Source organism: Mesoplodon densirostris, chromosome 12, assembly GCF_025265405.1.
Source record: "Mesoplodon densirostris isolate mMesDen1 chromosome 12, mMesDen1 primary haplotype, whole genome shotgun sequence".
NCBI lineage: Eukaryota > Metazoa > Chordata > Mammalia > Artiodactyla > Ziphiidae > Mesoplodon > Mesoplodon densirostris.
The window spans coordinates 44,366,106-44,393,350 of NC_082672.1; the positions used below are offsets into that span (position 1 = coordinate 44,366,106).

The 27,245-nt window shown below is 37.0% G+C and overlaps 1 protein-coding gene across 2 annotated transcripts; it reads right to left on the reverse strand.

Annotated features, from left to right (window-relative positions):
• Positions 1 to 319: 319 nt before the first annotated feature.
• On the reverse strand, positions 320 to 17,722 carry RSPH4A (radial spoke head component 4A). 2 transcript variants are annotated; one of them, XM_060114664.1, is made up of 7 exons: positions 16,888 to 17,722; positions 14,222 to 14,456; positions 8,477 to 9,205; positions 7,271 to 7,421; positions 4,308 to 4,339; positions 3,767 to 3,884; positions 2,190 to 2,285 (listed from the first exon to the last, which is right to left on the reverse strand). In XM_060114664.1, exons 1-7 carry the CDS (start codon positions 17,559 to 17,561, stop codon positions 2,263 to 2,265), a joined length of 1,962 nt encoding a protein of 653 aa, XP_059970647.1. In that variant the 5' UTR covers positions 17,562 to 17,722; the 3' UTR covers positions 2,190 to 2,262. The 2 variants fall into 2 exon arrangements, with proteins under 2 accessions (XP_059970646.1, XP_059970647.1); XM_060114663.1 differs by lacking the exon at positions 4,308 to 4,339 and having other exon boundaries at positions 320 to 2,285.
• Between the last annotated feature and the right edge of the window lie 9,523 nt (positions 17,723 to 27,245).

Genomic DNA, 27,245 nt, shown 5'->3' on the forward strand with positions numbered 1-27,245 from the left:
AAAAGAAAAGCAGTAAGTGTCTACTGCCCCGTGAAAAAATGAACAAGGGCTTCCCTGGTGGCGCAGTAGTTGAGAGTCCGCTTGCCGATGCATGGGACACGGGTTCGTGCCCTGGTCCGGGAATATCCCACATGCCGCAGAGTGGCTGGACCCGTGAGCCATGGCCGCTGAGCCTGCGCGTCTGGAGCCTGTGCTCCTCAATGGGAGAGGCCACAACAGTGAGAGGCCCACATATCGCAAAAAAAAAAAAAGAACAACTTATTTGAAAGAAGTTCTATATTATTTATGGCATCAAATACAGAAAGTTGCACTCCAAGAATGAATAATATGTATAGCTGATTCACTTTGTTATAAAGCAGAAACTAACACACCATTGTAAAGCAATTATACTCCAATAAAGATGTTAAAAAAAAAAGTTAGTGTGTATTAACAGCAAGAACTGACAAAACCATAAACTTCATATTCTTAAAAAATAATAATAGTATTGCCAGCTGGAAAATTCTGGAAACCATCGTTTCTAATATTCTGTCATCCAGACTGGTAAACAGGTTTCTACTCTATCCCCATGCAGTTACGCTCGTTCTTGCCATCATTATCTCTTACCTAGACAATGTAATAACCTCCTAAATGGTCTCCCTGTCTTGATCCTCTGTCAGTCCATCTTCTACACGGAAGCCAAACCGTTCTAAAATACAAATGCAATTTTGTGACTTCTAGTTCAGTCCTCTTCATTGCTCATGGTTAAAATCCAAACATCCCACACAATCTGGGCCCTGCATACCTCTCCAGTTTCATCTCTCACCACTCTCAAAGTTTCACTCCTTTCAGCCTAAAGACCTTCGCCGAAACACAGCTGGTGCTGCCTAGGGCCCTTACCCCCTTAGTTCTCCTCTTAGAAGGGCTTCCACTTAGAAATGCTTCCTGAACTGCTCAAGTTTGGGTTAAATGCACCTTCTAAGTGTTTGATAAGCAACGTTTCTCAAAGTATAGATTGCTGAGCTGCAAACCGCCAGTCTGTGACAAGATAATTATAGAAGTTACAATTGCTGACATACTTTTATTCTATTTTACACAGATAATAGCCATGGATTAGCAGGGTTTTTTTTTAAATTGGTTCTTCACCACAGAGTTTGACAAGACACTGTCCTATGGTATAATATTTGTATCACAATACCTGCTATTCTAATTATCTACCTTTATATGTTTCCCTCCTTGAATGTAAGTGCTAAGATTTCAGGAGCAATGTCTAGTTTTTAACAGTAGCCCCACAGTGCCTGGCACATCACATATAGAACTTAAAAATACTATTTTGGTGAATGGAAATAACTAATTTTAGAAAAGCAGTGGTAGAAAATATCAGTTTGAAGTCTTTGGATGTCCCAGCTAGCCATCTCTGTGCAAATTGTTTTCCCTGAAATCAGATAAAACCAATTTCTGTAGGATGAAAGAAGAGTTACATTGAGACATTTCTTTAAGAAGCAACAAGTAAAAGAGTTAAAAAATTTGAATGTTCCCACAGCCTTTGAGCAGGTGGTGGAGTTACATACTCTATCCCCACAGTGGGGGTATATATATATAGATGTATATACATACACACAGTATTTGCATACAATATCACAGATTGCTTAAGAACACATGCTCTAATTTAGTTATTATCAATATTTTTGGTCTCAGTATTCCTTGATGCTCAAAAAATATTTAAGTTCCCAAGGAGCTTTTGTGGGTTACGTATTTCCATGTTTGCCATATTAGAAATTCAACCTGAGACTTAAAAAAAAAAAAAGAAAAAAATATAGAGGCACATATTCCATTAGCTGCAGCCATCAGAACAGTAATGTAAGAAAATGTCATTTAGCCTCTGAAAGATCCATTGAGTATCTTTCTAAAAGTACATATTAATAGTTCTACATACAAAATTCCAAATTTTATATTTTCAAGGAATGATATTTTGCACATCAATAGTTGCCTCTATATATATATATATATCAGTCCCAAATAAGGAGTATGTGTGTATCAGTCTCATAAGACTGGGCTAATTTTATTTTTATTAGTCATAGTCATCTTCCTCATCTCCATCTTCCTCAGTTTCTTCATTTTCCTCTGTTGAATTTACAGCAGCTTCTTGTGCAGCCCTGAAAGCCTGCTCCTCTTCCACACTAGGGTCATCCATTTCTGTAATTTCTGGTCCACTGGGGTACTCTTGATAAACTGGTGGTGGAACTGGAGGTGTATAGCTGTCTGGACTATATTTATGACCCCAGCCTATGTAGAAATTTTCAAACTTTCTGTAAGTTAAAAAAAAAATGTAGGTCATTATATAATTTTTCAGTAAGAAAAATTGATCCTTTTCTCTAAGGATAAGGTACTTAGAGTATCATAGTCCCATAATGTTAAAACAGTACAGTATATTTTAAATGCATTAGAGATGAAATATCCCTAAATGATTCTTTTACCACAGGGAATTACTATGATCCAAACTGCTTAAGCTGGTTAAGAAAACATAGGGCCAGACCCTGTCAAAATGTACCCAACACCTGGACCACAGCCTTTCATCTTTTAATTATTTTCAGAAAAAACAAAGCAACGAAGTTAAAAATTACATACTTTCCTTAGAGTTAGAAAGGATTAAGAAGTTGCCAACCTTGAAAACTCTTGGCTGGGTGAGAAGTCGGACTTGTGGTTAACAACCTATGTGTGATTTTTCAGGTCCATCCTTGAGCAATTACAAAAGCTTTACCTAGTTAGGCCTCACTGGGGGAAAACTGCCCTCTCCACCTCAGACTTGGTGCATAGCCAGTGCACTGCAATCTCTAAGAGAGCGTTGTGGTCAAGGATTCTGTCCCCTCTGGCCTGTCATGCTCTTAACACAATTGTGTTCCTGGCCCAGGTGCCTTCATTCCCAGGCCTCTTCATCTGAGGCCTTCAGCAGAGGTCTTCTTCAGGCCCCTTTGCCAAGGCTTCCTAATGAGGGTTGGGTGAGAGAAGGGGAGACCTTATAGACACACTCCCCTACTCTTGACTCAGTAGCCAGTACTTTTCCCTAGCCCTCCCCACCTTTCTCTGGTCACAGGTCCTTAAAACTGCAGGAGCCTTATGTGGGGACTTCCTTGTCATTGAGATGACCCCACAACTCTGCTGACCCATCTGACCTTCCACCATTCCATGGGGTCAAATGGAACGGGGTGGGGGGAGGGGGGGAATCAGTCCTTCAACTTGGTTATACCATCACAGTAAGTGATTTTATAAAGGCTTAACATTTTCATTTCTGGCTTGTTGCTTTAATGGCTACTCTGACATTTGACCGCTCAGATCCCGAGCTTCTGACACTAGGTTATTAAGTACGAAACGGAAGCATAAGACAAATGAAAGTGTATGCTCTGGGTGAGGAATTAAAGGACTTATCCTAATTCTTTTGAAAGTGGTAGCCTAAATCATACATATTTTAAATTATCTTTTATCAAGATATCCAACAAAAGTGAAGAGATTTAAACTAAATACTGCTTAGAATTACCTCCATGAAATGAATATCAATTACTCAAATAATCACAGAAGAAAAAACATATTTTAGCCCCATTAATTGGATAATTCAGATGAAAAGGCAGAAGTCTGAATTACTCTAATGTTCTAAATTTGATGCTTTGTTGTATAAGATGGATGTTGTTTGAATTAATCTTATGCCATACACACTTGACATTCCAGTGATAACTTATAATTTCCAGAAGTTAAATAATCAAAATAATAGCCTTGTAAGTTGTTACATACTTACTTGCCATTGGAAAAGGCATATGCTCCAGTCCAAAGGTTGGATCTAAGGACTGCAATAGCATATTGAGGAATGAGATTTGAGGATAACCGTGTTGTCCAAGGCGGTATATTCTGGATCTCTGTAAACCAAAGAGAAATTCAAAATAGACTTAACTCCTAAATAGACAAGGATATACTGTGTAACAGAAAAGCTGTATTTATAAATCTTAAAGTACACACGACATAAAGTTAAAACATTAGCAGCTTAACATAAGATCAGGAGGGTATTATATGAACGTTGTGGAAAAATGAAATTTGAAAAGAAAAGTGTGTATACATTTGTATATATATTTGTGTGTGTTTATATGTGTGTGTACATTTGTAAAGCAGAGAAAATAAGTTTTACAAGAGGAGGCCTATGTGGCGGAGGGAAAAATACGTGATGACCAAATCATTATTATGAAAGAGAGCTGGGGTTATAAGCACGAATGCTCCAAAACTGAATAGGAAGAAAAAAAGAATATGAAAGCAATAGTAGATTAGAAAAAAAACAAAAACAGTACCTCATATTTTAACTGTGTCACGTGTTTATGATCTGTAGAATGCAAAACAAGAATGATAACAAAGATAACTATCAGCATTTCCACTAAGAGGTAGAGCCACCTTATACTTCCTCTGCAGTGCACTCCCGCAACCTCTGTCCTAGACAGTTCTTGGTGGGGCCAGCTACATTACATTCTTTATTCCCACCATGTACTGTGTGTGTGTGTGTGTGTGTGTGTGTGTGTGTACACAGGTTTCCCCCGCTATCCAAAAGTAGAGCATTCCTGTGAAACCTTTTGTAAGCTGAAATGACATAGAGCGAAGAAGCAATTACTTTAGGACGCATCTTGCTAATGGATTGACAAGATTAACTGAGATAAAGCATAGAAGCTCACAAGCACAGTTCAAAGCTATGGCAACTTGATGCTGAGATGCTGAGTGTAGTTCCTGGAGAAGGAGCTTGGAGGTGCCCCTCTGACAGATTGAAGTGTGTGCTGCTTCTATAACTGCTCACTGCAAAACAAGTGCTGAACGCTATTTTTGCCTTTTTTTTTTCTTCGTAAAAGAGAACATCTTCTGGATTTCTATCAGTGAAAATAGGTACTAATGTAGTTGTCTCATAAAAGCAAAGTGGTGTAAGGCTATCTTTTGAAAGCAGGAAATACCTGTGTATATATACATACATAGTATCAATATAGAGAGAGTATTTGGTATATATATAAAAATATGTGTTACATTGTATACATACATAGTATGGCATACCTTGTTTTGTAGTGCTTAACAGGTATGGAGTTTTTTACAAATGGAAATTTTGTGGCAACCCTGCATCAAGCAAGTCTGTTGACACCATTTTTTCCAACAGCATTTGCTCACCTCGTGTCTCTGTAACATTTTGGTAATTCTCTCAGTATTTCAGACTTTTTCATTATTATTGTATTTGTTATGGTGATCTGTGATCTTTAATCTTACTATTGTAATTGTTTTGGGGTACCACTAACCATGCCCATGTAAAACAGAACTTAATTCTATAAATATTGTGTGTGTTCTGACTGCTCCAACAATGGTGAATTGTGTTGTGCACCAGGAACTAATATTGTGCTGTAGGTCAATTATACTTCAAAAACAAACAAAAAAGCTCATAAAAAAAGAGATCAGGTTTGTGATTACCGGAGATGGTGGGTTGTTGGAGGGGGAATTGAAATTGAAGGAAGGTGGTCAAAAGGTACAAACATCTTAATAAATAGGTACTAGGGATGTCATGTACAACATGATTAATATAATTAACACTGATGTGTGTTATATATGAAAGGTGTGAATAGAGTAAATCCTGAGAGTTCTTGTCACATCACAAGGAAAATTTTTTTTCTTTTTTCTTTTTTAACTATATGAGATAATGGGTGGTGACTAAACTTACTGTGGTTATCATTTTGTGATGTAATTTAGTCAAATCATTATGTCTTAAACCTTAAACTTATACAGTGCTGTATGTCAATTATATCACTACAACTGGAAGGAAAAAATAAATAAATGGGAGAATTTAACAAATAAAAATTTTAAAAACCTGGAAAGGATTCACCTTTCTAGATGCCATTAAGAACATATATGATTCATGGGAAGTGGTCAAAATGTCAACATTAACAGGAGTTTGGAAGACATTGATTCCAACCCTCTTGGATGACTTTGAGGGGATCAAAGCTTCAGTTGGAGGAAGTAATTGCAGATGTGGTGAAAATAGCAAGAGAACTGTAATTAGAAGTGGTGCCTGAAGATGTGACTGAATTGCTGCAATCTCATGATAAAACTTGAATGGATAAGGAGTTGCTTCATGTGGATGAACAAAGACAGTGGTTTCTTGACGTGGACATGGAATCTACTCCTGGTGAAGATGCCGTGAAGATTGTTGAAACAAATACAAAGGATTTACAATATGATATAAACTTAGTTGATAAAGCAGTGGCAGAGTTTGAGAAGATTGACTTCAGTTTTCTACTGTGAGTAAAATGCTATCAAACAGCTTTGCATGCTACTGAGAAATCGTTTGTGAAAGGAAGAGTCAATGTGGTAAACTTCCTTGTCTTATTTTAAGACCCAAACCTTCACCAACCACCACCCTGATTAGTCAACAGCCATCAACATCAAGGCAAGACTCTCCACCAGTAAAAAGATTATGAGTCGCTGAAGGCTCAGATGATGGTTAGCATTTTTTAGCAATACAATATTTTTTTCTTCCAGTTTGATCTCTTTTTCTTTGAGTTTGCATGTATATTTCTTTTTTTGAACTATAATTGACCTACAACACTACGTTAGTTCCTGTTACACAACATAGTGATTTTTTTTTTTTTTGCTGTACACGGGCCTCTCAATGTTGTGGCCTCTCCCATTGCAGAGCACAGGCTCCGGACACGCAGGCTCAGTGGCCATGGCTCACGGGCCCAGCCGCTCCACGGCATGTGGGATCCTCCTGGACCGGGGCATGAACCCGTGTCCCCTGCATCGGCAGGCGGACTCTCAACCACTGCGCCACCAGGGAAGCCCCAACATAGTGATTTTTTTCTATACATTTCAAAATGATCACCATGACAAGTTTAGCCACTTTGTATGTCACCATACAAAGACCTTTTTATTTGGACTATATTCCCCACACTGTACATTTCATACCCTTGACTCATTTATTTTGTAACTAGAAGTTTGTACCTCTTAATCTCCCTCACCTAATTCTCTCATCCCCCCCACAATACAGTATTTTTTAATTAAGGTATGTACATGTTTTGGGAAATAATGTTATTGCACACTTAATAGACAACAGTAGAGTGTAAACAAAACTTTTATATGCACTGGGAAACCAAAAAATTATTGACTCACTTTATTGCAGTGGTCTGGAATTTATCCCGCAATACCTCCAAAGTTTGCTTGTATGTACATGTGTACATACTTATGTATGCCTATACACACACACACACACACATATAGTGTGTAAAATTACCTAAATCTTCAGAGATTGGTGTCAAGAGAGGAGGCCCTACTTCCTGTTCTATGTAGTCAGGCTCTTCTCTTTCTTCTTCTTCTTCTTCTTCTGCTTCTGCTGCTTCTTCCTCCTCACTTTTTTGCATGGGGTTGAACCAATTACAGCGACCCTGGGTATAAATATTGGAAGATTTAGTAGTCTAACAAGGACCTTAAAATATCAAAATATTCTTTTGGATTGAAGTAATTATCTGCATGACATCCCATTATGTGGCATATTGATCATTCATTCAACATATATTTACCAAAAGCTGTTTTGATCAATGTTATTTTAAGCAAAGACTGTACTATTTCAAGAATCTGCCCACTTCTTGAAGTTACAGAACATTTATATATTAAAATCATTAGAACCTTTGTGAAGAAGGTATCATTTTACTGATTTATGTGAAGGTAAGGTACTATTATTATTATTAATAACAAAAATGTGATAATAAGATTAGGTATGGAGTTTGGGGCTTATAATTTCTCATTTAATTAACTCATCTAGAGGTATTTAAGAATATCTCTTATGTACATCAAAGTATATTGAAGATTTTCTACCTACAGATGAGACAGTTTAACAGATTGATTAAGAGTATGGACTCTGAATCCATTCTGCCCATTCACATCTGACTCTGTTGTTTATTAGCTGTATTCCCCCTGTGACATTTCTTAAACCCTCTGCCTTAATTTCCTCATCTGTAAAATAAGGATATTAGTCTTTCATACAGTTGTGAGTTTTAAATGAGATAATACATATAGAGTGCTATTAAGAACAACTGGCAGAATAGGTTCTATATAACTTATAGAACACTGTTTACTTGTTTTTGTTAGAATCTTTTATCATTCTTGGCAAAAAAAGTTCCTTGTATTATAAAAATAGAATAAAAGAACTACCAAAATTAATGTACCATCTATATTTAACATATAAAAATAATTTCACAACACACCTAAATCTAAATCCTTATGTAACTTGTCAAATACTCCATAGAAATATTTATTTTATTTACATTTGAATCACAGATCTATACTACTTGGCAATTATACAGTACTCTGTGTTTTCACTAGGTTTTTTAATTGTCTGGAGTCTGAAGGCCTTTGTCTTGTATATATTGTATGCATTGTAGACAGAATTTAATAAATATTTGCTGACTAGATGATAGATTGAGAATTGCAAAGCCCCTACCTGAGGGAGTATATGTTGTACATGATGAACCCAATTGGATAGGGATTCCACTAGATCAATCACTTGGATGCCTTCAAAATCGGGGTTTTCTTCAAAGCTATCTCGCCTGCCTTCTGTTTCTTCCTCCTCTTCTCCTTCTTCTTCACCAAAATGATAGAATCCTAGAGGGCTGACCTGAGTCCCTGCTGAAATTCTGGCAATTTGTGCTCGTAAGTAATTACTCTCATTTCCTGGGAAGGGTGGGTAGCTTATGATGGGGGTATCCAATCGCCCGGTGAAAAATTTCTTGATTTTTCTTGCAATAACAATTTGTGCAGGTGTAACTGCTGGTAACTTCACCCATGGTCTTCCTGGTTCATTGCAAACAAAATAGACATATTTGTTGGCACCTGTTCTGCTTTCTTCATTTGGAATAGCCTGTGGGGCCTTGTAAAAGGACCTTGGTAATTCATCTTCATCAGCTTCATTGTCTCCATTGTCCCTCTCTTCAGGTACATCTTCCTCTTCCACCTCTTCATCTTCTCCCTCACGGAATTCCACTTCAGCTACAATATAATTCATTTCCAGACCTAAGATCTTACCCCAGAAACGACATTTTTGGATTGGGTGGGTGTCAGTAAGCTGCTTGAGGGCAAGAAATATGCGATAAGTCTCATCTGTGCCCAAACCAACTCCAGCTTGTTCAAAATAAAAAGCTGACTCCATTACATTTGGAAGAGAGTGTTCTGCCTGAGAATACAATTGCTGTGATTAATATTTTATCCATAAGAGAACTGCTTGCAGTCTACATTAATGTGATCCCTATTTTTAAAAACCATGACATTTTTCACAGAACTAGAACAATTAATTCTAAAATTTATATGGAACTACAGAAGACCCAGAATTGCCAGAGCAATCCTGAGGAAAAAACAAAGCTGGAGGTATAACCCTCCCAGACTTCAGACAATACTACAATGCTATAGTAATCAAATCAGCATGGTTTTGGCATGAGAATAGAGAGCCCAGAAATAAACCCACACACCCATGGCCAATTAATCCACGACAAAGGAGATAAGAATATACAATGGAGAAAAGACAGTCTCTTCAGCAAGTGGTATTGGGAAAGCTGGACAGCTACATATAAATCAATGAAATTAGTACACTCCCTCAAACCATATACAAAAATAAACTGAAAATGGCTTAAAGACCTGAATATAAGTCACAACACCATAAAACTCCTAGAAGAGAACATAGGCAAAACATTCTTGGACATAAATCATAGCAATATTTTCTTAGATCAGTCTCCCAAGGCAAAAGAAATAAAAGCAAAAATAAACAAATGGGACCTAATCAAACTTACAAGCTTTTGCATAGCAAAAGAAAATATTAACAAAACATAAAGACAACCTAGGGAATGGGAGAAAGTATTTGCAAATGATGCTGCTGACAAGGGGTCAATATCCAAAACATACAAACAGTTCATACAACTCAATATCAAAAAACAAACAACCCAATCAGAAAATGGGCAGAAGACCTAAATAGACATTTCTCCAAAGAAGACATACAGATGGCCAACAGGCACATGAAAAGATGCTTAAAATCTCTAATTATTAGAGACTACAAATCAAAACCACAATAGGTATCCCCTCACGCTGGTCAGAATAGCTATCATCAAAAAATCTACAAGGGGAAAAGGAACTCTCCTACACTGTTGGTGGGAATGTAGCCACTATGGAAAACAGTATGGAGATTCCTTTAAAAATTTAAAATAGAGCCACCATATGATCCAGCAGTTCCATGCCTGGGTATGTATCTGAAGAAAACAAAGACACTAACTGCAAAAGATACGTGCACCCTGATGTTTATAGCAGCACTATTTACAATAGCCAAGACATGGAAACAACCCAAGTTCCCATCAACAGACGACTGGTTTAAGAAGATGTGGTATGTGTATACAATGGAATACTGCTCAGCCATAAGAATGAACTATTGCCATTTGCAGCAACATGGATGGACCTAGAGAATATCATACTAAGTGAAGTAAGACAGGGGAAGACAAATATTATATATCACTTACATGTAGAATCTAAAAACTAATGTAAATGAATCTATATACAAAACAGAAACAGACTCACAGACACAGAAAACAAATTTATGGTTACCAAAGGGGAAAGGGAGGGGAGGGATAAATTAAGAGTATGGGATTAACAGATACAAACTATTATGCATAAAATAGACAAGCAACAAGGATTTACTGTATAACACAGGGAACTATATTCAATATCTTGTAATAACCTATCATGGAAAAAAAAAAGTCCAACATCCTCTCCTTATAAGAAATATTTAAGTGGCCCCTTTACTATCTTGAAATAATAAAATATAGCATACAGTAATATGTATAAAATAGATAACCAATAAGAACCTGCTGTAGTAAAAAAAAATAAAATTCAGAAAACATTTAAAAATAAAAAGCCATATTTGCCAAGTAAATAAATAAATATAGCAAAACCTACCTACAGATATTTAGAAAAAAATTTTATAAATATATGTTTATGCTTGTTTTTATATATTATCATACATTTACTTAATAAATATTTATAATATGGATATGGTAAGATATAGGGTAAATAAAAATCAATATGGGTGTAATATACAGGATAAATAAAAGGAATGTATGATAAGATAAATGCTCAGGCATGACTACATTTGAAGACATAATTTAGTTATATGCTTGTTTCTACTTATGATAAATAATTTTGGATTTAAAATGAGAAAAGCAGAAATAATTCCAAAAAAGAAGTACAGGAAAATAAAAACAGAGTCTCAAGTGAACTCTAGAAAAACATTTTTGAGAAAGTAGAAAATAACCTTAACTGAGCTAGGGATAACTTGGCAAGACAACCTTTAGAACCTGAGAAATTAAGAGCACTTTGCTATTCTTACAAATGATCTGCTCTTATTTGTATTATAACTTGAGTTAAAAAATAGAGTGTCAAAATAATCATAATGACTTTTTTCAATCCTAATCTCATCTGATTGTAAGACTGTTTCTTTGGGATCTATTGCACCATGCGCTCTGATCCTACTCTTGTCTTCTATAACTATTTCTTCTTAGTCTTTTTAATTAATTGAGGCCTAAATATCGGTGTCCTCAAAATTTCAGTCATCTCATCACTCAGCACTTTATGCTTAGAAGATTTCTCCCACACCAACCCAAGTGATATGTGGTTTTTAAAATCTACTTCTCTCACTCTGACTTTTCTCCTACATTTCACAACCTTATTCCTAGCCAACTACGAGAACTTTCAATTTGAACATTTTCCAAAGATATCACTATCACTCAGTTTCCCAAACTAGAAAGTTCAGTCATCCTTGCTCCCTCTGACTCCCTTGACTCTCATATTTAGTTAAAGTCCTATTGATTCCACCACCTAAAAAGCTGTTGGCATTATCCCCTCCTCTTTAACATGCTAGTCTCCACCCAGACTACTTGTCCTGTCACGGAAGTCTTCTAATACTGTCTTCCTTGTCCCCATTCAAACCCTTCTTCTTTCATTCTGCTCCACATTACTACCAAAGTTATGTTCCTAAACCATAAGTCAGACCATGCTTTCTCTACTAAAAACCTCTATTAATTTCCCACTGTATGCAAGAGATCAATTTCTTATCAATACACGGTGAGCAGTCTAGCTTTAAAGCACCTTGCTTGCTTCATTTCCTTCACTCAAAATCCCTCAAATCTGAAGTCAGTTTCCCAAATGCTAAATAGTCTTTCCTGACATTTTATTGTGCTTTTGTCCCAGAATTTTATGCCTTATAGTCTTCACCTGGTGAACCTCTACTTATCCTTCATGATCCAAATGAAATATCACTGCCATTACACAGCATGGCCCAGATCCTAATAGCAGAGTTCGTTGCTCATAGCTTGTCAGAACAACACAGTAGTAACTGCTACTATTCATTAAGTTTCTAGGATGTGCCAGATCCTTTATATATAGGACCTCTACCCCTCAAGTTGTTGCCATGTGATTATCCCTGAGGCTTGGAAATGTTTAGTCATTTAGAGTCACACAGGGAATAAGTGATTGAACTAGGATTCAAATTCAGATCTAATTCAAAAGCCCCTGTTTTTTCCACCATATCTCTATTACTGCAGTAGTCAAATAACTTTAATCTTTTTTACCTCTTTCACTAGACTGTGACCAACGTAAAGTTAGAAAAGTCTTTTCTATGTGTATATCTCAGTACCTAGCATGCAGTAGGTATGTTTGCAAATCAATGGGTGAAGGAATAAATGACTGCTGAAGACTAAGAACAGGAATTCTGGTGTGGTCAAAGACATGAATATAATAGAAATATTAATACTCTAAACATATCAGTCTGGGACAGAGTTCCAAGACCTACCTGTCTTCCTGTTCCTGAATCTTTCTACTCTCTGAGGTAGAACTTTTTATCTTCATCTGATGACTTGGTTCATCCTTTCTCTAAAACCAATCCTACTCTTTATTAGGAGGAATTGATGGAGTCTGGTTAAGAGGCTCAGGTTCCAGGATCAAAACAGCTTATCTGTATTCTCATCCCAAAACCTAGTTCAGAACACAGACCCCTGCCTTGTAATACTATGCCTATAGATAGTGCAGTGCCCTATTCTCATACTGGAGTCTAACCTTCTTTGATAAACTCCTGCATAAGAGTGCCTGCCTTCTGTTGGATCCCCACATGCTGTTTGCTGCCAGACTTGTCAATACTATATGTGGCTACATGATCAAGTGTTTGGAGTAAGATATTTTTAGAAAAGGTCAGCCAATATCAAATCCTTGACACCTATCACTTGTTCCTTCTGAGTATTCTATATCTCACTGTGTCAATTTGTGTCTCCCTATAACAGCTAAGGCGCTCTAGAGGGTAAAGCTACTGTGCATATCCCTACTCCTCCTCCTTTCTTTGACTGAACTCCATGTCCTTTTCTGAACATATGTTACTCCAAACATCAAACTTGCAAGTATGAGGACAGTTTTAAATAGTCTAGTAGTAACAGAACATAGAAGCTCAGTAGATGTACAGTATAAATTACTCAGTAGAATAAACTGCAAATATTCAGGCATTTAGGAAACAGTAGCGTATACTGATTTGAAATATTTGGAGGTAAAATTTCAGTAATACAGCTGATTTTATTCTCGAATGATACCTTTTTATCTCTGTCACCAACTTTGTAAATATTTTCAGCAATTTATCTATGGGGATTAAAAGAAATATTTTATTTCTCTCCTCTTCTATTATGTCTCATTGATGTAATATATATACTGTCAAGACACAATATGAAGAAGTAGCCTTGGAAGAGAATGCAAATGACATTAGAAGTTCTTTTAATTTTTCCAGTAAATTAAAGGAGAAAATATGCAACTTGATTTAAAGCCTAATTTTAAATTATGTGACATTTATTCAGTCATTCAGCAAATATTTAATAAGAAACAGCTACACACTCAGATCTGTACCAGGTACTTTGGAGAATATAAAAGATGAAGAAAACATTTTTCTGATATCAAGCAGTTTAACCCTACAAACATATAAAACAGCTAAGCCTCTGAAATACTAAAACACTGTGTGAAAACATAAGAAACTCTAACCAAGGAAATGAGTGGTGTGAAATGAGGCTGCAATACTATTTAGTAAGCTATAAAAGGCAGTGGATATGAATTTAAAGCCACACCCCACTCACCTCAAAACCCTAAGGTTGACCTATTCAAATTTACAGGAGTGACTTACTATTTCATCTTCCATTTCTTGGTCAGCTCCTTCTAAATTTCCCTGGAGAAAAAGAGCTTTTTGCTTCTCTGCTATTTCATAGGTTGGAAGCATCTCATTCTCATTTTGGAGTGTATCCAGTTTTATACTAAAATGTTCCATCTTCACCTCTTGGCTAACATTTTCAATGATGTCCACAGCATTTTCAGGACGCTTATCTAAGACCTTGGTCAGCATTTCAGAAAGATGATCATATCTACCCAAAAAGAGAAAATTCCAGATAATAACCCTGTCAAAAGCATTTGAAAAACATTTCATGCATTCTCGGTGGGTTTTTAGGAAACTTCAAGAACTCGAAGACTTCAGAGATTTTTAGTGGGAAAATCACAGTAACTTCTACCACTGCCAAGAAAAACTTTGAGCATAAGATAAATCAAAGCAAGTTCTCTATTTTTTTTTTTTTTGGCAGTGCTGCATGGCTTATGGGATCTTAGCTTCCTGACCAGAGATTGAACCCGCACACCCTGCATTGGAAGGCGAAGTCTTAACCACTGGACCGCCAGGTTAGTTATTTTATTTTTTCTTTAATATCTGTATCTATCTAACGGATCTTAAGAATGTCAGAGAAAAATATGTAGATTATATGGGCAACCAATGTGAAGGCCAGTTTACAAATATTATATATGAAGAATATCATATTCTTTCTCAAAATATTGCTATTTTTATAAATGAACAGAAATATTATGACTGGCAAAAAAGAAGCAAGCAATTATTTTCTGTAGACTTTTTATTCAACATGTGAAATATTATATTTTAGGCAAATATTGTTTTAATTGCAACAACAACAAAAAAACAGCTTTCATGGCTGTCAAATAAGGTCTGCATATAGGAGATGGAGTTAAAGTTGTCCTTTACTAAAAGCCATTTTTAACTACAGGCTCTAAAGCACTTAGAAGATAATAGTGAATATTATGGAAGGTATTCATTTGTTACCTCAGAGACTCAATATTTGGAAATTAAATTAAATTTAGCTATTTAAGTAAGGTCAATTACAAAATCATTCAGTAAATGAAATTTTCCCGTTTTTTGTTTTGTATTCAGTTTTAAATTGTGAACTTTCAAGTGTTTATAATGAGCTCTTTTGGCATTTTATCAAAGTTTGTAAATTCATGCTTGTTATTTAACCCAGGGAATTGTGACAAGAAGTTTATATCAGTAATTCAAATAGAATCCACTGCTAAGCAGCAAATCACATCCCTGAAATGTAAGTAAATTGTAGTTCAAAACAGTAATTTATAAATAATATTTTAATTTGGGTTTTGTGAAGATTTCTCACATCAAACATTCATTGGTTTCTTATTCTTCAAACTTTAAAATTATACCTCATATTTTTAAAAGCCAAGTAATAGCTACAAACATTTGCCACATACTGTATATTGAGTGGGCATTCATTTAATGTTTGCTGATTAATCAGGAGGCATCTCAGCAAATTACATGGTGGATTAACTAGATTCAAAAGGTCCAGGCTGTGTTTCCTGTACTTCCATTCATTAATTCATTCTTTATTCAGTAAATAGCTGATAGCACTGTGCTAGGCATTAAGTATATAGTGGTGTACAAAACTCACATGGTCCCTGCACTCTGAAGGCCTGCACTTTAGTGAGAGAGTCAGACATTAAATATAAGTCTATAAGTCTATGTACAATTATAAATGGCCTTACGTGCTATGAAGGAAAGAACCGGCAGTTATAATAGAGTTCTGTGGAAGCTGACTTCTAAAAGATGAGAAGCCAGCCAGGAAAAGACTTAGAAAGACTTAGGGCAGAAGCCTTTCAGGCAGAGGGAGCAGCATGGGAACTGAAGAGGCCATGTGGCTAAAGCATAGTGAGGGAAAGGAAAGAGTCAGTGAGTGCTGTAAGCCAGAGAAATCTTGAGCAAATTAATTTTTCCATGACTTAGTCCCCTCACTTAAAAAACAAGTGGATTGTATTAGATGTTTTCTCAAGCCCCTTCTAGCCCTAAAATTCTGTTGACTCTATTGTTATGTAACCCTGGCAACAAGAATCTCTAGAAATCTATACTCAACCATAACATCTGAATTTTAGCTATAATGGGATGGTCAGAACATTCCTGGGCCATTGATCACCACATTTTAAGAGATCTGGATAAAATGGCATGTATTTTTGGGTGGCCTGTGTAGCGACCAATTCTCCTGGTTTGCCTAGGACTGAGAGGTTTCTCAGGATGCAGAACTTTCAGTGCTCAATCAGGACAGTTCCAGGTTAACGCAGGTAATTTATCACCCTAGCACTGGCCTGGGTGGGGACGCAAAACCAAGCCATATAAGCACTTAGAATGCTTAGATTTTGGTAGACAGTCCTTTTTTACAAGCATCTTGGAGAGATGCTTGGACTTCACTGTCTTTATGGTTTCTTTCAAACACCAGACTCCATAATTCCTAGATTTTATGTCTGTGCACCTAGGGTCTTTAAAGAAGCTAGAAGAATCTCCACCAGTGACTTATTTTGAGTCCTATGATACAAAGAGTTATTAAGTCACTCTCTCACTCATACAGACTTTTCAGATATATTTCCATTCACCCACAGAAACACATCCCCACACAGAGATACTCATACCCCCTTTCCTTTGCCAAATTTCTCCCCCAGCCCCCTTCCTCCAAGACTTACAGATTTAAGCCCGACTTGCTACTGGACTTTAGTAGGTAAGCCTTAGCATTCTGAACGGCGATCTCAAGCATGCTGGGGGCCACTTCAGAAGCCCCAGACTCAGGCTGATCCAGATCATAGTTACTGTTTGAGTCTTCTTGAAAACTGTCAAATCTCAGCTCTTTCCGTTTAGAGTTGTTGTAGCTCACCTCCCTCGGTCCATACAGGTGACATTTGGTTTGCTGAGATTGATGAAAATTGTTTCCCTCTGATTGGCAGGTTTGATGAGGAGTTGATTCTTCTTTATCAGATGATTGTTCCAAATGGTCAAAGTGAGCTGTCCCAGCTTCAGAAATCACACTCGTGGTCTTGTCTGACTGCCATGGTGCCATAAGGTCCTGCGCGGCCAGAGCCAGGGGAGAAGGAGTGGAGGAGGGCTCCTGAGATGGGGAAGGTGGAGACGACACCCCTGGTCCTACGAGGTCATCCACAGGCGCGCTGGCTCCAGACTGGGGGATCCCAGGAGGGCTGCTCTTGGACTGAGGTCCAGTTTCCAGCCCCTGCTCCGACTCTGAGGCCTCGGATAACCCAGGTTCAGGATCTTGGGAGGTTGTTACCATTTCTTCCCACGGCCGCCTTGTTTCCCCAAGTTCTTGGTGTTCTATTTTTTGTTTCAGGGGGGTCGAGTCTTCCATGGAAGGAGTCAAGAGAAAAAAAGTTCTGGATGAAGGGGGCGTGCAGATATGGAAGGAGGCAACGCAAGGCAGTGGCTTTGCTTAGGTCTGCTAGGCGATTTCTGGGTCCTAGTTGCTCAGCAAGTCGCAGCGTCCTATCTCCATAGCAACACCAGGCAGCGTTCCCCTAAGAGAAATAACACACATCTGTTGCCAGGATTCTAGGGAGGAGACCAAGAAAGATGAAAATCCTAGATGTGTGATTTGGTGGAGCCTCTGCTCCTCTACCTGGCTCAGCCAATCCAATCTGCAGCCCATCAGTCGCGGTTGGAAACCTGAGAACTGGTCGGGCGCAGAGAGGAGGAGCCGCGACCCGGAGGAATGATTTTCAGGGTCTGATAGTTTGATTCAAGTTGCACGTTGAGGAGTGAGTCCTGCATTAGTGGAGGGACAATACATTTACAGAGCTTGTGTGTGTGTGTGTGTGTGTGTGTGTGTGTGTGTGTGTGTGTGTGAGTGAGAGAGAGAGAGAGAGAGAGAGAGAGAGGGAGGGAGGGAGAGAGAAAGGAGGGATGGAGGGACGGAGGGAGGGGGAGACCTTGGTAATGTTGAGGTGTAGGTGACAATGAGACTCTAGTTTGCAGAACATCAGAGTCCAAGACTCACTTAGAGGGCAAAGGTGTCTCATCTGTGCCAACCAAACTTGGGCAACTTTTGAACAATAAACACGGAAGTCCTTATTTTTGCTCTTCCTCATGTGGAATCTGCCAGATGAGTAGGCAGAAAATTACCTTCAAGGAGAAGGCAGTGCAGAAGCTTACCCTATATAAATAGACAATTCATGGGTTACCTGTTTCCTAATAATTGAAATTCAAATTAACCCTAAAGCTATATTAGTATAGTGTAACCTTTATTTGATAATATGAATGTGAATTCATAATTTTGCAATATTTAAGATCATGACTATTCATTCATATTATTCCATCTCCAACATCAAGAAGGTATAGCGGATGGAACCATATCTGGCCTCGACTAAAAACTGTAAATTAAAGTCTTTTTTTTTAAGATTACAATTAAAACAAAATTTTTTTGGCCACGTGGCTTGTGGGATTTTTAGTTCCCTGACCATGGGCAGTGAGAGTAGAAGAGTCCTAACCACTGGACCACCAGGGAATTCCCTAATTAAAGTCTTTAATGTTAATCTATTCTGTATCTCTCTCTCTTTTAAAATAAGCCAATTAATACTTGATATAACTTCCAATTAGCAACATGTTGGTCATAAATTCTAATTTCATGAAAGAGCATCATACTTACCTCCCACCCCCAATTTGGTGGGAGAAGCACAGAACTCTTCAATCATTTGTTCAAAGCTGTGGATATTTACCCTTCCCAAAATACACATGGGTGTGCACACACCAAATGTTGCATGTAATTTCTTCTGGTTCAGGGACTCCTTGAAGTCAGAGTCCCAGATTAGAACTCTTGGAATAAGACTCGGAAAAACAAAATGAAAGGTAAACTGGAACTATAAATTGGAGATTTTTTGTAATTGATACAAGGGTTGAAGGGGGGATAGCATTTTTTCCCCATCATAGTTCTATTTTCTCCACCCTTGAAGCTGACAAGATATGATGGAGGCTTTTTTCTTGGACTGACAAGCCAGAGCAGGGTGGTAGGACCAGAAGAAAGGCATGATAAGGAACAGTTTTTTGCATCTATATTCATGAGAGATCTTAGTCAATAGTTTTCTTTTCTGCAATGTCTTTGTCTGGTTCTGTTATTAGAGTAATTCTGGCTTCATAGAATGAATTAAGAAGTATTTCCCCTGCTTTTATTTTCTAGAAGAAATTATAGAGAATTGATCAAATTCACCTGTGAACCCATCTGGGCCTGTTTTCAAAGATGATTAATTATTGATTCAATTTCCTCATATATATGCCTATATATGTGTGTGTGTGTTTTGGCAGAGTGTGTTTTTCAAGGAATTGGTCCATTTTATCTAGGTTATCAAATTTACAAGCATAGACTTGTTCATAGTATCTTGTATTATCCTTTTAATGTCCGTGGGATCTCTAGTGATGATACATCTTTAATTTTCGATTTAGTAATTGCATCTTCTCTCCTTTTTTTCTTTTTCTTAGCCTGGCTAGAGGCTTATTAATTGACTGACTTTTTCATAGAACCAGCTTTTGGTTTTGGTGATTTTCTGTTTTCAATTTCATTAATTTTTGCTCTAATTTATACTATTTCCTTCTTTTGCTTACTTTGGATTTAATTTGCTCTTTTTTTTCTAGCGCCCTGAGGTGGAAGCTTAGACAATTGAAGCTTAGGTGATTTAGATCTTTCTTCTTTTCTGATATATGAATTCAATTCTATAAATTTTCCTCTAAGTATTGATTTTGCTGTATCCCACAAATTTTAATGTTACAATTTCATTTTCATTTATTTCAAAATATTTTGAGATTTTTTCAGCTATTTTTCTGTTATTGATTTATAGTGTAATTCCATTGTGGTCTGAGAGCAGGCATTGTATGATTTTAATGTTTATTTTCTTTATCCTTTAAATTTGTTGAAGTGCTTTTATGGCCCAGAATGTGGTCTATCTTGGTGAATGTTCCATATGAGCAGAAAGTGTATTCTGTTATTGTTGGAAGAAGTAGTCTATAGATGTCAATTACAGCCAGTTGATTGATGGTATTGTTGAATTCAACTATGTACTTATTGATTTTCTCTTTGCTGGATCTGTCCATTCTGATAGAGATGTGTTGAAGTCTCCAACTACAATAATGGATTCATTTATTTATCCCTGCAGCTTTATCAGTATTTGCCTCATGTATTTTGACCCTCTGTTTTTAGGTGTGTAGCCATTAATGATTGTTATGTCTTCTTGGAGAACTGATCCCTTATCATTATGTAATGACCTTCTTTATCTCCGGTAACTTTCCTTGTTCTGAAGTTGTCTTTGTCTGAAATTAATATAGCCACCCCTAGTTTCTTTTAATGAGTGTTAGCATGGTGTATTTTTGCCCATCCATTTATTTTATTCTATATGTGTCTTTATATTTAAAGTGGGTTTCTTGTAGATAACATGCTTCAAGACCCCACAGTTGTATAGGCCCCTTCCCATGCCCTCTACTTAATTTTGAATTCATAAATTTGCAGTCTTTTTCTTAAGAGACCCCCTCCAAATTATATAAGCTTTAGGCACCACAAAGCCTGGATCTGCCCTATTCCTGTATAGGAATCAAGAGGAAGCTCATACAAATAAAAAGTAACCCTGTGTCCTGATTTAAATTGATAACTTTACAGATTAACAGTCTAGTTCTCTTGGGTGACCAGCTCTCTTATGTTAGCTTGAGGTGAATAGATGTAATTCATTTATGACTTAGTTAATTTTATGTGCAGTCTTCTATAGAACCCTATTTTACAGTGAGAAATTAACACTTTTGAAAACACATATGTGCTATGTTGTTGATATAGAATATTTTATTTGACCCCTACTGGAACCCCAAACTGTAGGAATTACAGTCCCCAACTCTATCTCAGAGTATTAAAGTAATTTGTCCAAGGTTATACAGCTGGAAAGTTTGCATCTGGGATTTTAAATGAGTTCTGACTGACTCTAGAGCTCGTGGGGCCTCCATACAACACAGCTGTAGTGTTCTTTTTATTTTTCCTAAATTGATATTTGATTTCACCAAGATCATTCATAGAATCAAAGCTAGAGATAAGTGTGAGGGATAAGATACTCAGAAACTTTTCAAATAAATTACTTGGTAATAAGAAATTTAACATAATGTACTGCATTTTTCCATTTTCCACAATATAAAATTATTGATGAGGACTATTTAAAAGAATTGTTCAGCTCTAAATAGGTGGTGGCAACATTTTCTTCTGCATAGTAACTTTTCACTTCCTCATACAATTAACATTGCTATTCCTCCTCATACATATCCAAGTGGAAAAATTTGTCATGGGCTTGTGCAAGGGCCAGAAAAATAAAAATAGAGCATGTCCTCTCCTAACTTCCTGTTTGGCTAATTGTAAACTCAGTTAACATTTTGGGGATGGATTTATAAAATCCATGCAAAAATGCATAGTTTGCAACTATGCAAAAATGCATAGTTTTGCCAAGCATTTGCAAAACAGCAGAATTCCTTAATCCTTAGGCATCAATTTCTACAGCATCTTCCAAATGCCTTAAACTCTGCTCACCCCCATCTGTGACTCTTCTGGCTGCGGCGGGGCCTAGTCATCACAGTCTGGAAAAGCACCGTAGGAGTAGCCCTGACAGCCTTGGTATGATCTGGGGAGAAACAGCAGGATGCCAACAGTCAGAACTGGAAAGGCTCGGTTGGCGCCAACTTTGCTGATGTAGCCTGCCAGCAGGAGGCAACCCATAATAATGGGAAAAACACCAGTCAAAAACTGTAAGGAGGCGCAGGCAGTGGCCTTATAAGGAATGTTAGTAGGGCTTTTCTTGAACTTGGAGATCTCAGGACACCTGGACGTTTTTTCGATTGAAGCTCGCTTCGGCAGGTGAAGTCTCCTTCTGACAGTTAATGTGTCCATCGTCAGTGCTGGAGAGCTTTGAGTATTTCACTTTGCTGCTGGGGATCCCAGCAGACACGTTGGTGAGAGTGGGCACCATAACCAGCAGAGTGGGTGGGGAGCTTGCTCGCTGCCACACAGGGCGGAGGCGTCGAGGCCAGGGCGCCCACCCAACGGCCGCCTGACCACGCAGTGGGTTGCCTCAGCCTCTCTCTTTCATCTGCCTCCCCCTAACTAACTGTTTCTGGGAGACTGCCCTGTTTTTTATGGACTCTGTCTTTTATCATACAAGGTTGACATTACTTTGATAATCTGTTGTTATATTGGCTCTATTTGTTTATTTTCTTAAGCCAGTTCTAGTAAACTCCCAAATTCCTTTGTGATCGAAAATCTGCATTTTAACAATCCAAACATTCACACTAAAAATTCAGAATCAAAAAAATAAGTGATAAAGCACTGTCTTGGTTTCCATGAATGTTTTATCTCAACCTCCAGAGAAGGCTTCATGGGATGTTATTTGACTCCCAGTTAAAAGATCCAATTAAGCCCTACTAACCTGCCAGAGTTTCCTCACTCAAGCTGAAATCCAGGCAATTTCTACTAATGAGAACTGAGTTAGAACAGACTGGCTGATAAGCCATCAAGTACCGTTTCAATAGAGGTAGGTGGAGAGTGATTATGACACTAGTACACAAATTTTCCAGGAAAAGCCTTGGAGAAACTAGTCGGTGGAATGTGGTAGGGAAGGACTTATACTGAAGAACATGGACAATGCAAAAGTCATAAGTTGGGAGTATAGTTGAAGAGAAAAGCAAAGATGAAAATGTGAGTCACTATCACATCCCTCCTGACACCCCACAATACCACACACACACACACACACACACACACACACACACACACAGACTTTAAAAACCAATTCCAGAAAATCTGGATGCTGAGAAAAGAGAAAAGAGTGTCAGCCAGCCCACACAAACACTCTGAACATCATTCTATTTTTGCTGTTTATTATGTTTAGTCTGTCTTGCACTGTTTCAGGAGAGAGAGAATTATAAGTGTTGGTGTATCGTAGAAACAAGAGAAAAAGAGTGGGATACGGGGTAGATTCATGTGGGATGTGGGTACTGGCAAAATATATATTGTTTGCATCTCCTTGATTAATATGGAGGAAGTGATTGTGTAAAGGACATCTTTTGTATCTCTCTTATTCTTGCACTGAAGTTCAAAAAAAGCGAAGGAAAAATATAAAACTGATGAAAAAGTAAATTCATTTGTATGCTAAAGAGGGGGTGAGATTTGAAAGAGCTCTAAGTCTACCCTTTTACTACTCACTGTTACAGGTTCACTGAAGAAGCAAAATCCACTTCTGATATAACTTTAAGGATGATAGGGATCAATTCGTTGTTGAGAAAGAAATATCCCCGGCAGAGTTTGTCTTGGCCAATGAGTATTGTTCTAGGGTGTAAGAAGGTAACTCAGTTTGGATAAATAAATTGGGTAAGATTTTGCTGACATTAGGAAAACGATATCCAGTTATTCCAGAAACAGCAAGAGTCAAAACTGTTGGGTACACTAAAGAAAACTGCATGTAACCAGTAGTCATACTTACTTAACTTTGGCAACTCTCCAACACACAACAAGATGTATTTGAAAGCTACAGCAGTGACTTCCTTGGGCATGAAATAAGGTTAGTGAGATCTTTTATACCTATCTCACAGGGCTGATATTTATTTTTCATGTCTTTATTTGCACCATCCTATGTAAAAGTGGCTATGGCCCTGGAATGTACCAAGGGTCTTATAAAATCACTGATATTTAAATTATTTGTTCAAAAACATCCAGGGTTGTCGATCCTAAGTGATGCCCTTCCAATTTGTTTATCTTTTTTTTAAAGTAGACATTACAGAAGCTTTATCATCAGGAATGAGACTAGAATGCCCACTCTTGGTACTTTTACTCAACACAGTATTGGAAGTCCTAGCCATACAAATTAGGCAAGTAAAATAAATAAAAGTCATTCAAATTGGAAGGGAAAAAGTAAAACTTTCACTTTTTTCAGAGGATATTATATTATACATAGAAAACTCCAAAGGCTCCAAAAATCTATTAGACTAATAAATAAATTCAGTAATGTTGCAGAATACAAAATTAATATACAGAAAGCTGTTGTATTTTATACACTAATAATGAATAATCAAGAAAAGTGAAGAAGAACAATCTCATTTACAATTTCATCAAAAATAATAAAATACCTAGGAATAAATTTAATGAAGAAGGTGAAAAAACTGTACTCTGAAAACTATAAGACATTAAGGGAAGAAATTGAAGACAGATAAAAGGGAGCAATAGACTGTGCTCATGGGTTGGAAGAATCAGTATCTTTAAAATGTCCATACTACCCGAAGCAATCTACAGCTGCAATGCAATCCCTATCAAATTACCAAAGCCATTTTTCACAAAACTAGAACACATAATCTTAAGATTTGCATGAAACAGCAAAAGACCTCAAATAGCCAAAGCAATATTGAGAAATAAAAACATAGTTGGAATTATCACACTCCCAGCCCATTTTTTCTGAATTCAGCAATAACTGAAATTTGTCTTAGATCTGTCCTAACATCTCTTTTGGACATTTCCTCATTCCTCAGTCATCATGTTTACATAAGCTTCTCTTTGATAATGATTTTCAGGTTTCCACTAAACACAGAATTTGATTCCAGGGGAGATCTTTAATCCCTTCAATGTCCAAATCAGCACTGATAAGGAAATAGGGTTTAATCTCAGGGTAATTTATGCTTGGAAATGTTCATCTTATCTCTTGTTTTACCTAATGTTCGTGAATTAAGGCACTAATACATTTTGTGAGAATGACAACCCTAAAAGTAGAAATCAAAGAGATTAGAACACTTACAAAGGTGAATAGCTCACCCAATAATTTCTGATTTCATAGCAGGAATTTTCATTGAATTGAATGCTTTAGGGGCCTTTAGAAATGCTTGAGATCTCTCTTTAGACAAGTCTGTAATAACATGAGAGTGAAAAAGACAGTGCCACATCTACAATTAAAGGAATTGTCTTAGTTTCCTCATTTCTATACCAAAAAAAAAAAAAAAAGATACGGTACATCTGCAACTAAGAATGCTACTAACTTTTTGTTTCCTTGGAACTTTTTTTTTTTTGCGGTACTCGGGCCTCTCACTGCTATGGCCTCTCCTGTTGCGGAGCGCAGGCTCCGGAAGCGGAGGCTCAGCGGCCATGGCTCACGGGCACAGCCGCTCCGCGGCATGTGGGATCTTCCCTGACCAGGGAACGAACCCGTGTCCCCTGCATTGGCAGGCGGACTCTCAACCACTGCGCCACCAGGGAAGCCGCCCTTGGAACTTTTTAATGATCAGTGAAGTTTTAGTTTCCTAAGCTGTTGGAGGGGATGCCCTATTCCAATAATGGTCTGCCCAAAATTTTAACTAAAGGTGAAATGGAGAAACGTTTTAGAAAGACCTGTATAATCGTGATGTCGTAATTTGTTCCTCTTCTTCACTCCAAGTAATCAATTCATTTTTTTCATTTTGGATCTCAAAGAATTGAAGTAATTGGGAGCACATCATATCATCACATGAAATTGTACCATGTTATATTACCTAGGTCTGTCTGCTGAGGGACCTGGAAGCAATAAGAAGTCAGAGCAATGAGCATACCTAAAGCATACCTAAATCAGTCACAATCAATGACTGATTGCAGTGGAGGGGCAAGGAAAGTACAAATGAGCCTAGAACATCTTCCTATATCAGAAAGAACTGAAAGAATACTGGAAACATGTCAAAAGCACACCAGAGCCAACTTGGACTTATTGCAACTGACAAATTCTGGGACATTTTAAATATTAAAATAAATAAAGTTAGTACAGATTGTACTGTTTAAATAAAAAAGAATACATGAACCTAATACAAGGCATAGGCAAACTTTTCGGTAATGGGCCAGTAATTGTTTTAGTTTTGCGGCCCAAATATTATGTGTTTATATAACAAGAAAGAAAAAAGTTTCCACAGCTTTTCTATTATAATTTATTCAAACTAGATTATAATTTATAATAATTCTTTGTAATATATGTCTACTAAAGACAAGGGTAGACTCACGGATGTTGGGAGACAGCTTACAGTCTTAGGTATGTTTATTTTCTATAGACATGTTTCTTTAGATGCTTTACTCAAACTCTAATCAACCCAACATCGATAAATAACTTATTTTGCTTGGCTAACAAATGAATCACTGCATATTTATTTTGATTGCAGCCTCATTTTTTACTTTTATTTTTATGAAGCGATTTTGTTGAGATGAAATATTCTGTTTAAAATTTTATATTTTTTCTGTCCATTTCTTTCCTCTGAGTTGGGAGTATTGTGATTACTGCTTAGTGTGGTTATATTAATGCATATCCTATTCTTTTAGCTTAGCTATAGTGTCATTGTGTAATAAACATGATGCTTTACCTATTCTTCAATAAAAGTAATCCATTCTCCACTGTGCCTTAAAAGCATGACATTCGAATCTACTTTTCTTTTCTTGTTTCTTCATAAAGAGCATGTACTGGTAATAAAAAGTAAAATATTGAAGTATGGCCATACATACTCTAAAAGGCTGTTTATTTATAATGACATCATTGTAATTATGTTTATGAGTTATTTCACCAATTTTATTAATATATGACAAAATACATTGAAAATCACTAATCACATGCACAGTAGCCTGATAAATATTCACAAAGTGACCACACCTATGGAACCAGCACTAAGATGAAGAAACAGAGTATTACCAAGACCACAGGAATTCTGTTATTTGCCTTACCAGTTACTATACCACTCCTATAGGTAACTTCTCTTTTTCTAAACCCATAGATTATTTTAACCTATTTTTTTATCTTATGTAATGTTTCATGCAGTAAGTGTCTAGCCTTTTTTCCACTCAATAGTACGTTTCGGAGATTCGTGTATGTTTTCAATGTGGTTGTAATTCATGCATCCTTAGTAATGTACACTGTACATAAACATTGAGTTCTTTCCTTTGTTGATTGCTGTGGATAGTGGTGACTTGAAATGTTGATGATTGTAAGTTTACTAATTTTTTCCTTTAAGTTTCTTCCATTGATTTATGCTTCAC

Bases quoted from the DNA above. Each gene is read 5' to 3' on its own strand.
- RSPH4A (XM_060114663.1), bottom strand. From the start codon at position 17,561: ATGGAAGACTCGACCCCCCTGAAACAAAAAATAGAACACCAAGAACTT. The intron at 9,206-14,221 runs GTAAGTCACTCC...TTGTATTCTCAG, and splicing joins AAGAAATGGAAGATGAAATA to GCAGAACACTCTCTTCCAAA. The intron at 7,422-8,476 runs GTAGGGGCTTTG...ATTTATACCCAG, and splicing joins TACAACATATACTCCCTCAG to GGTCGCTGTAATTGGTTCAA.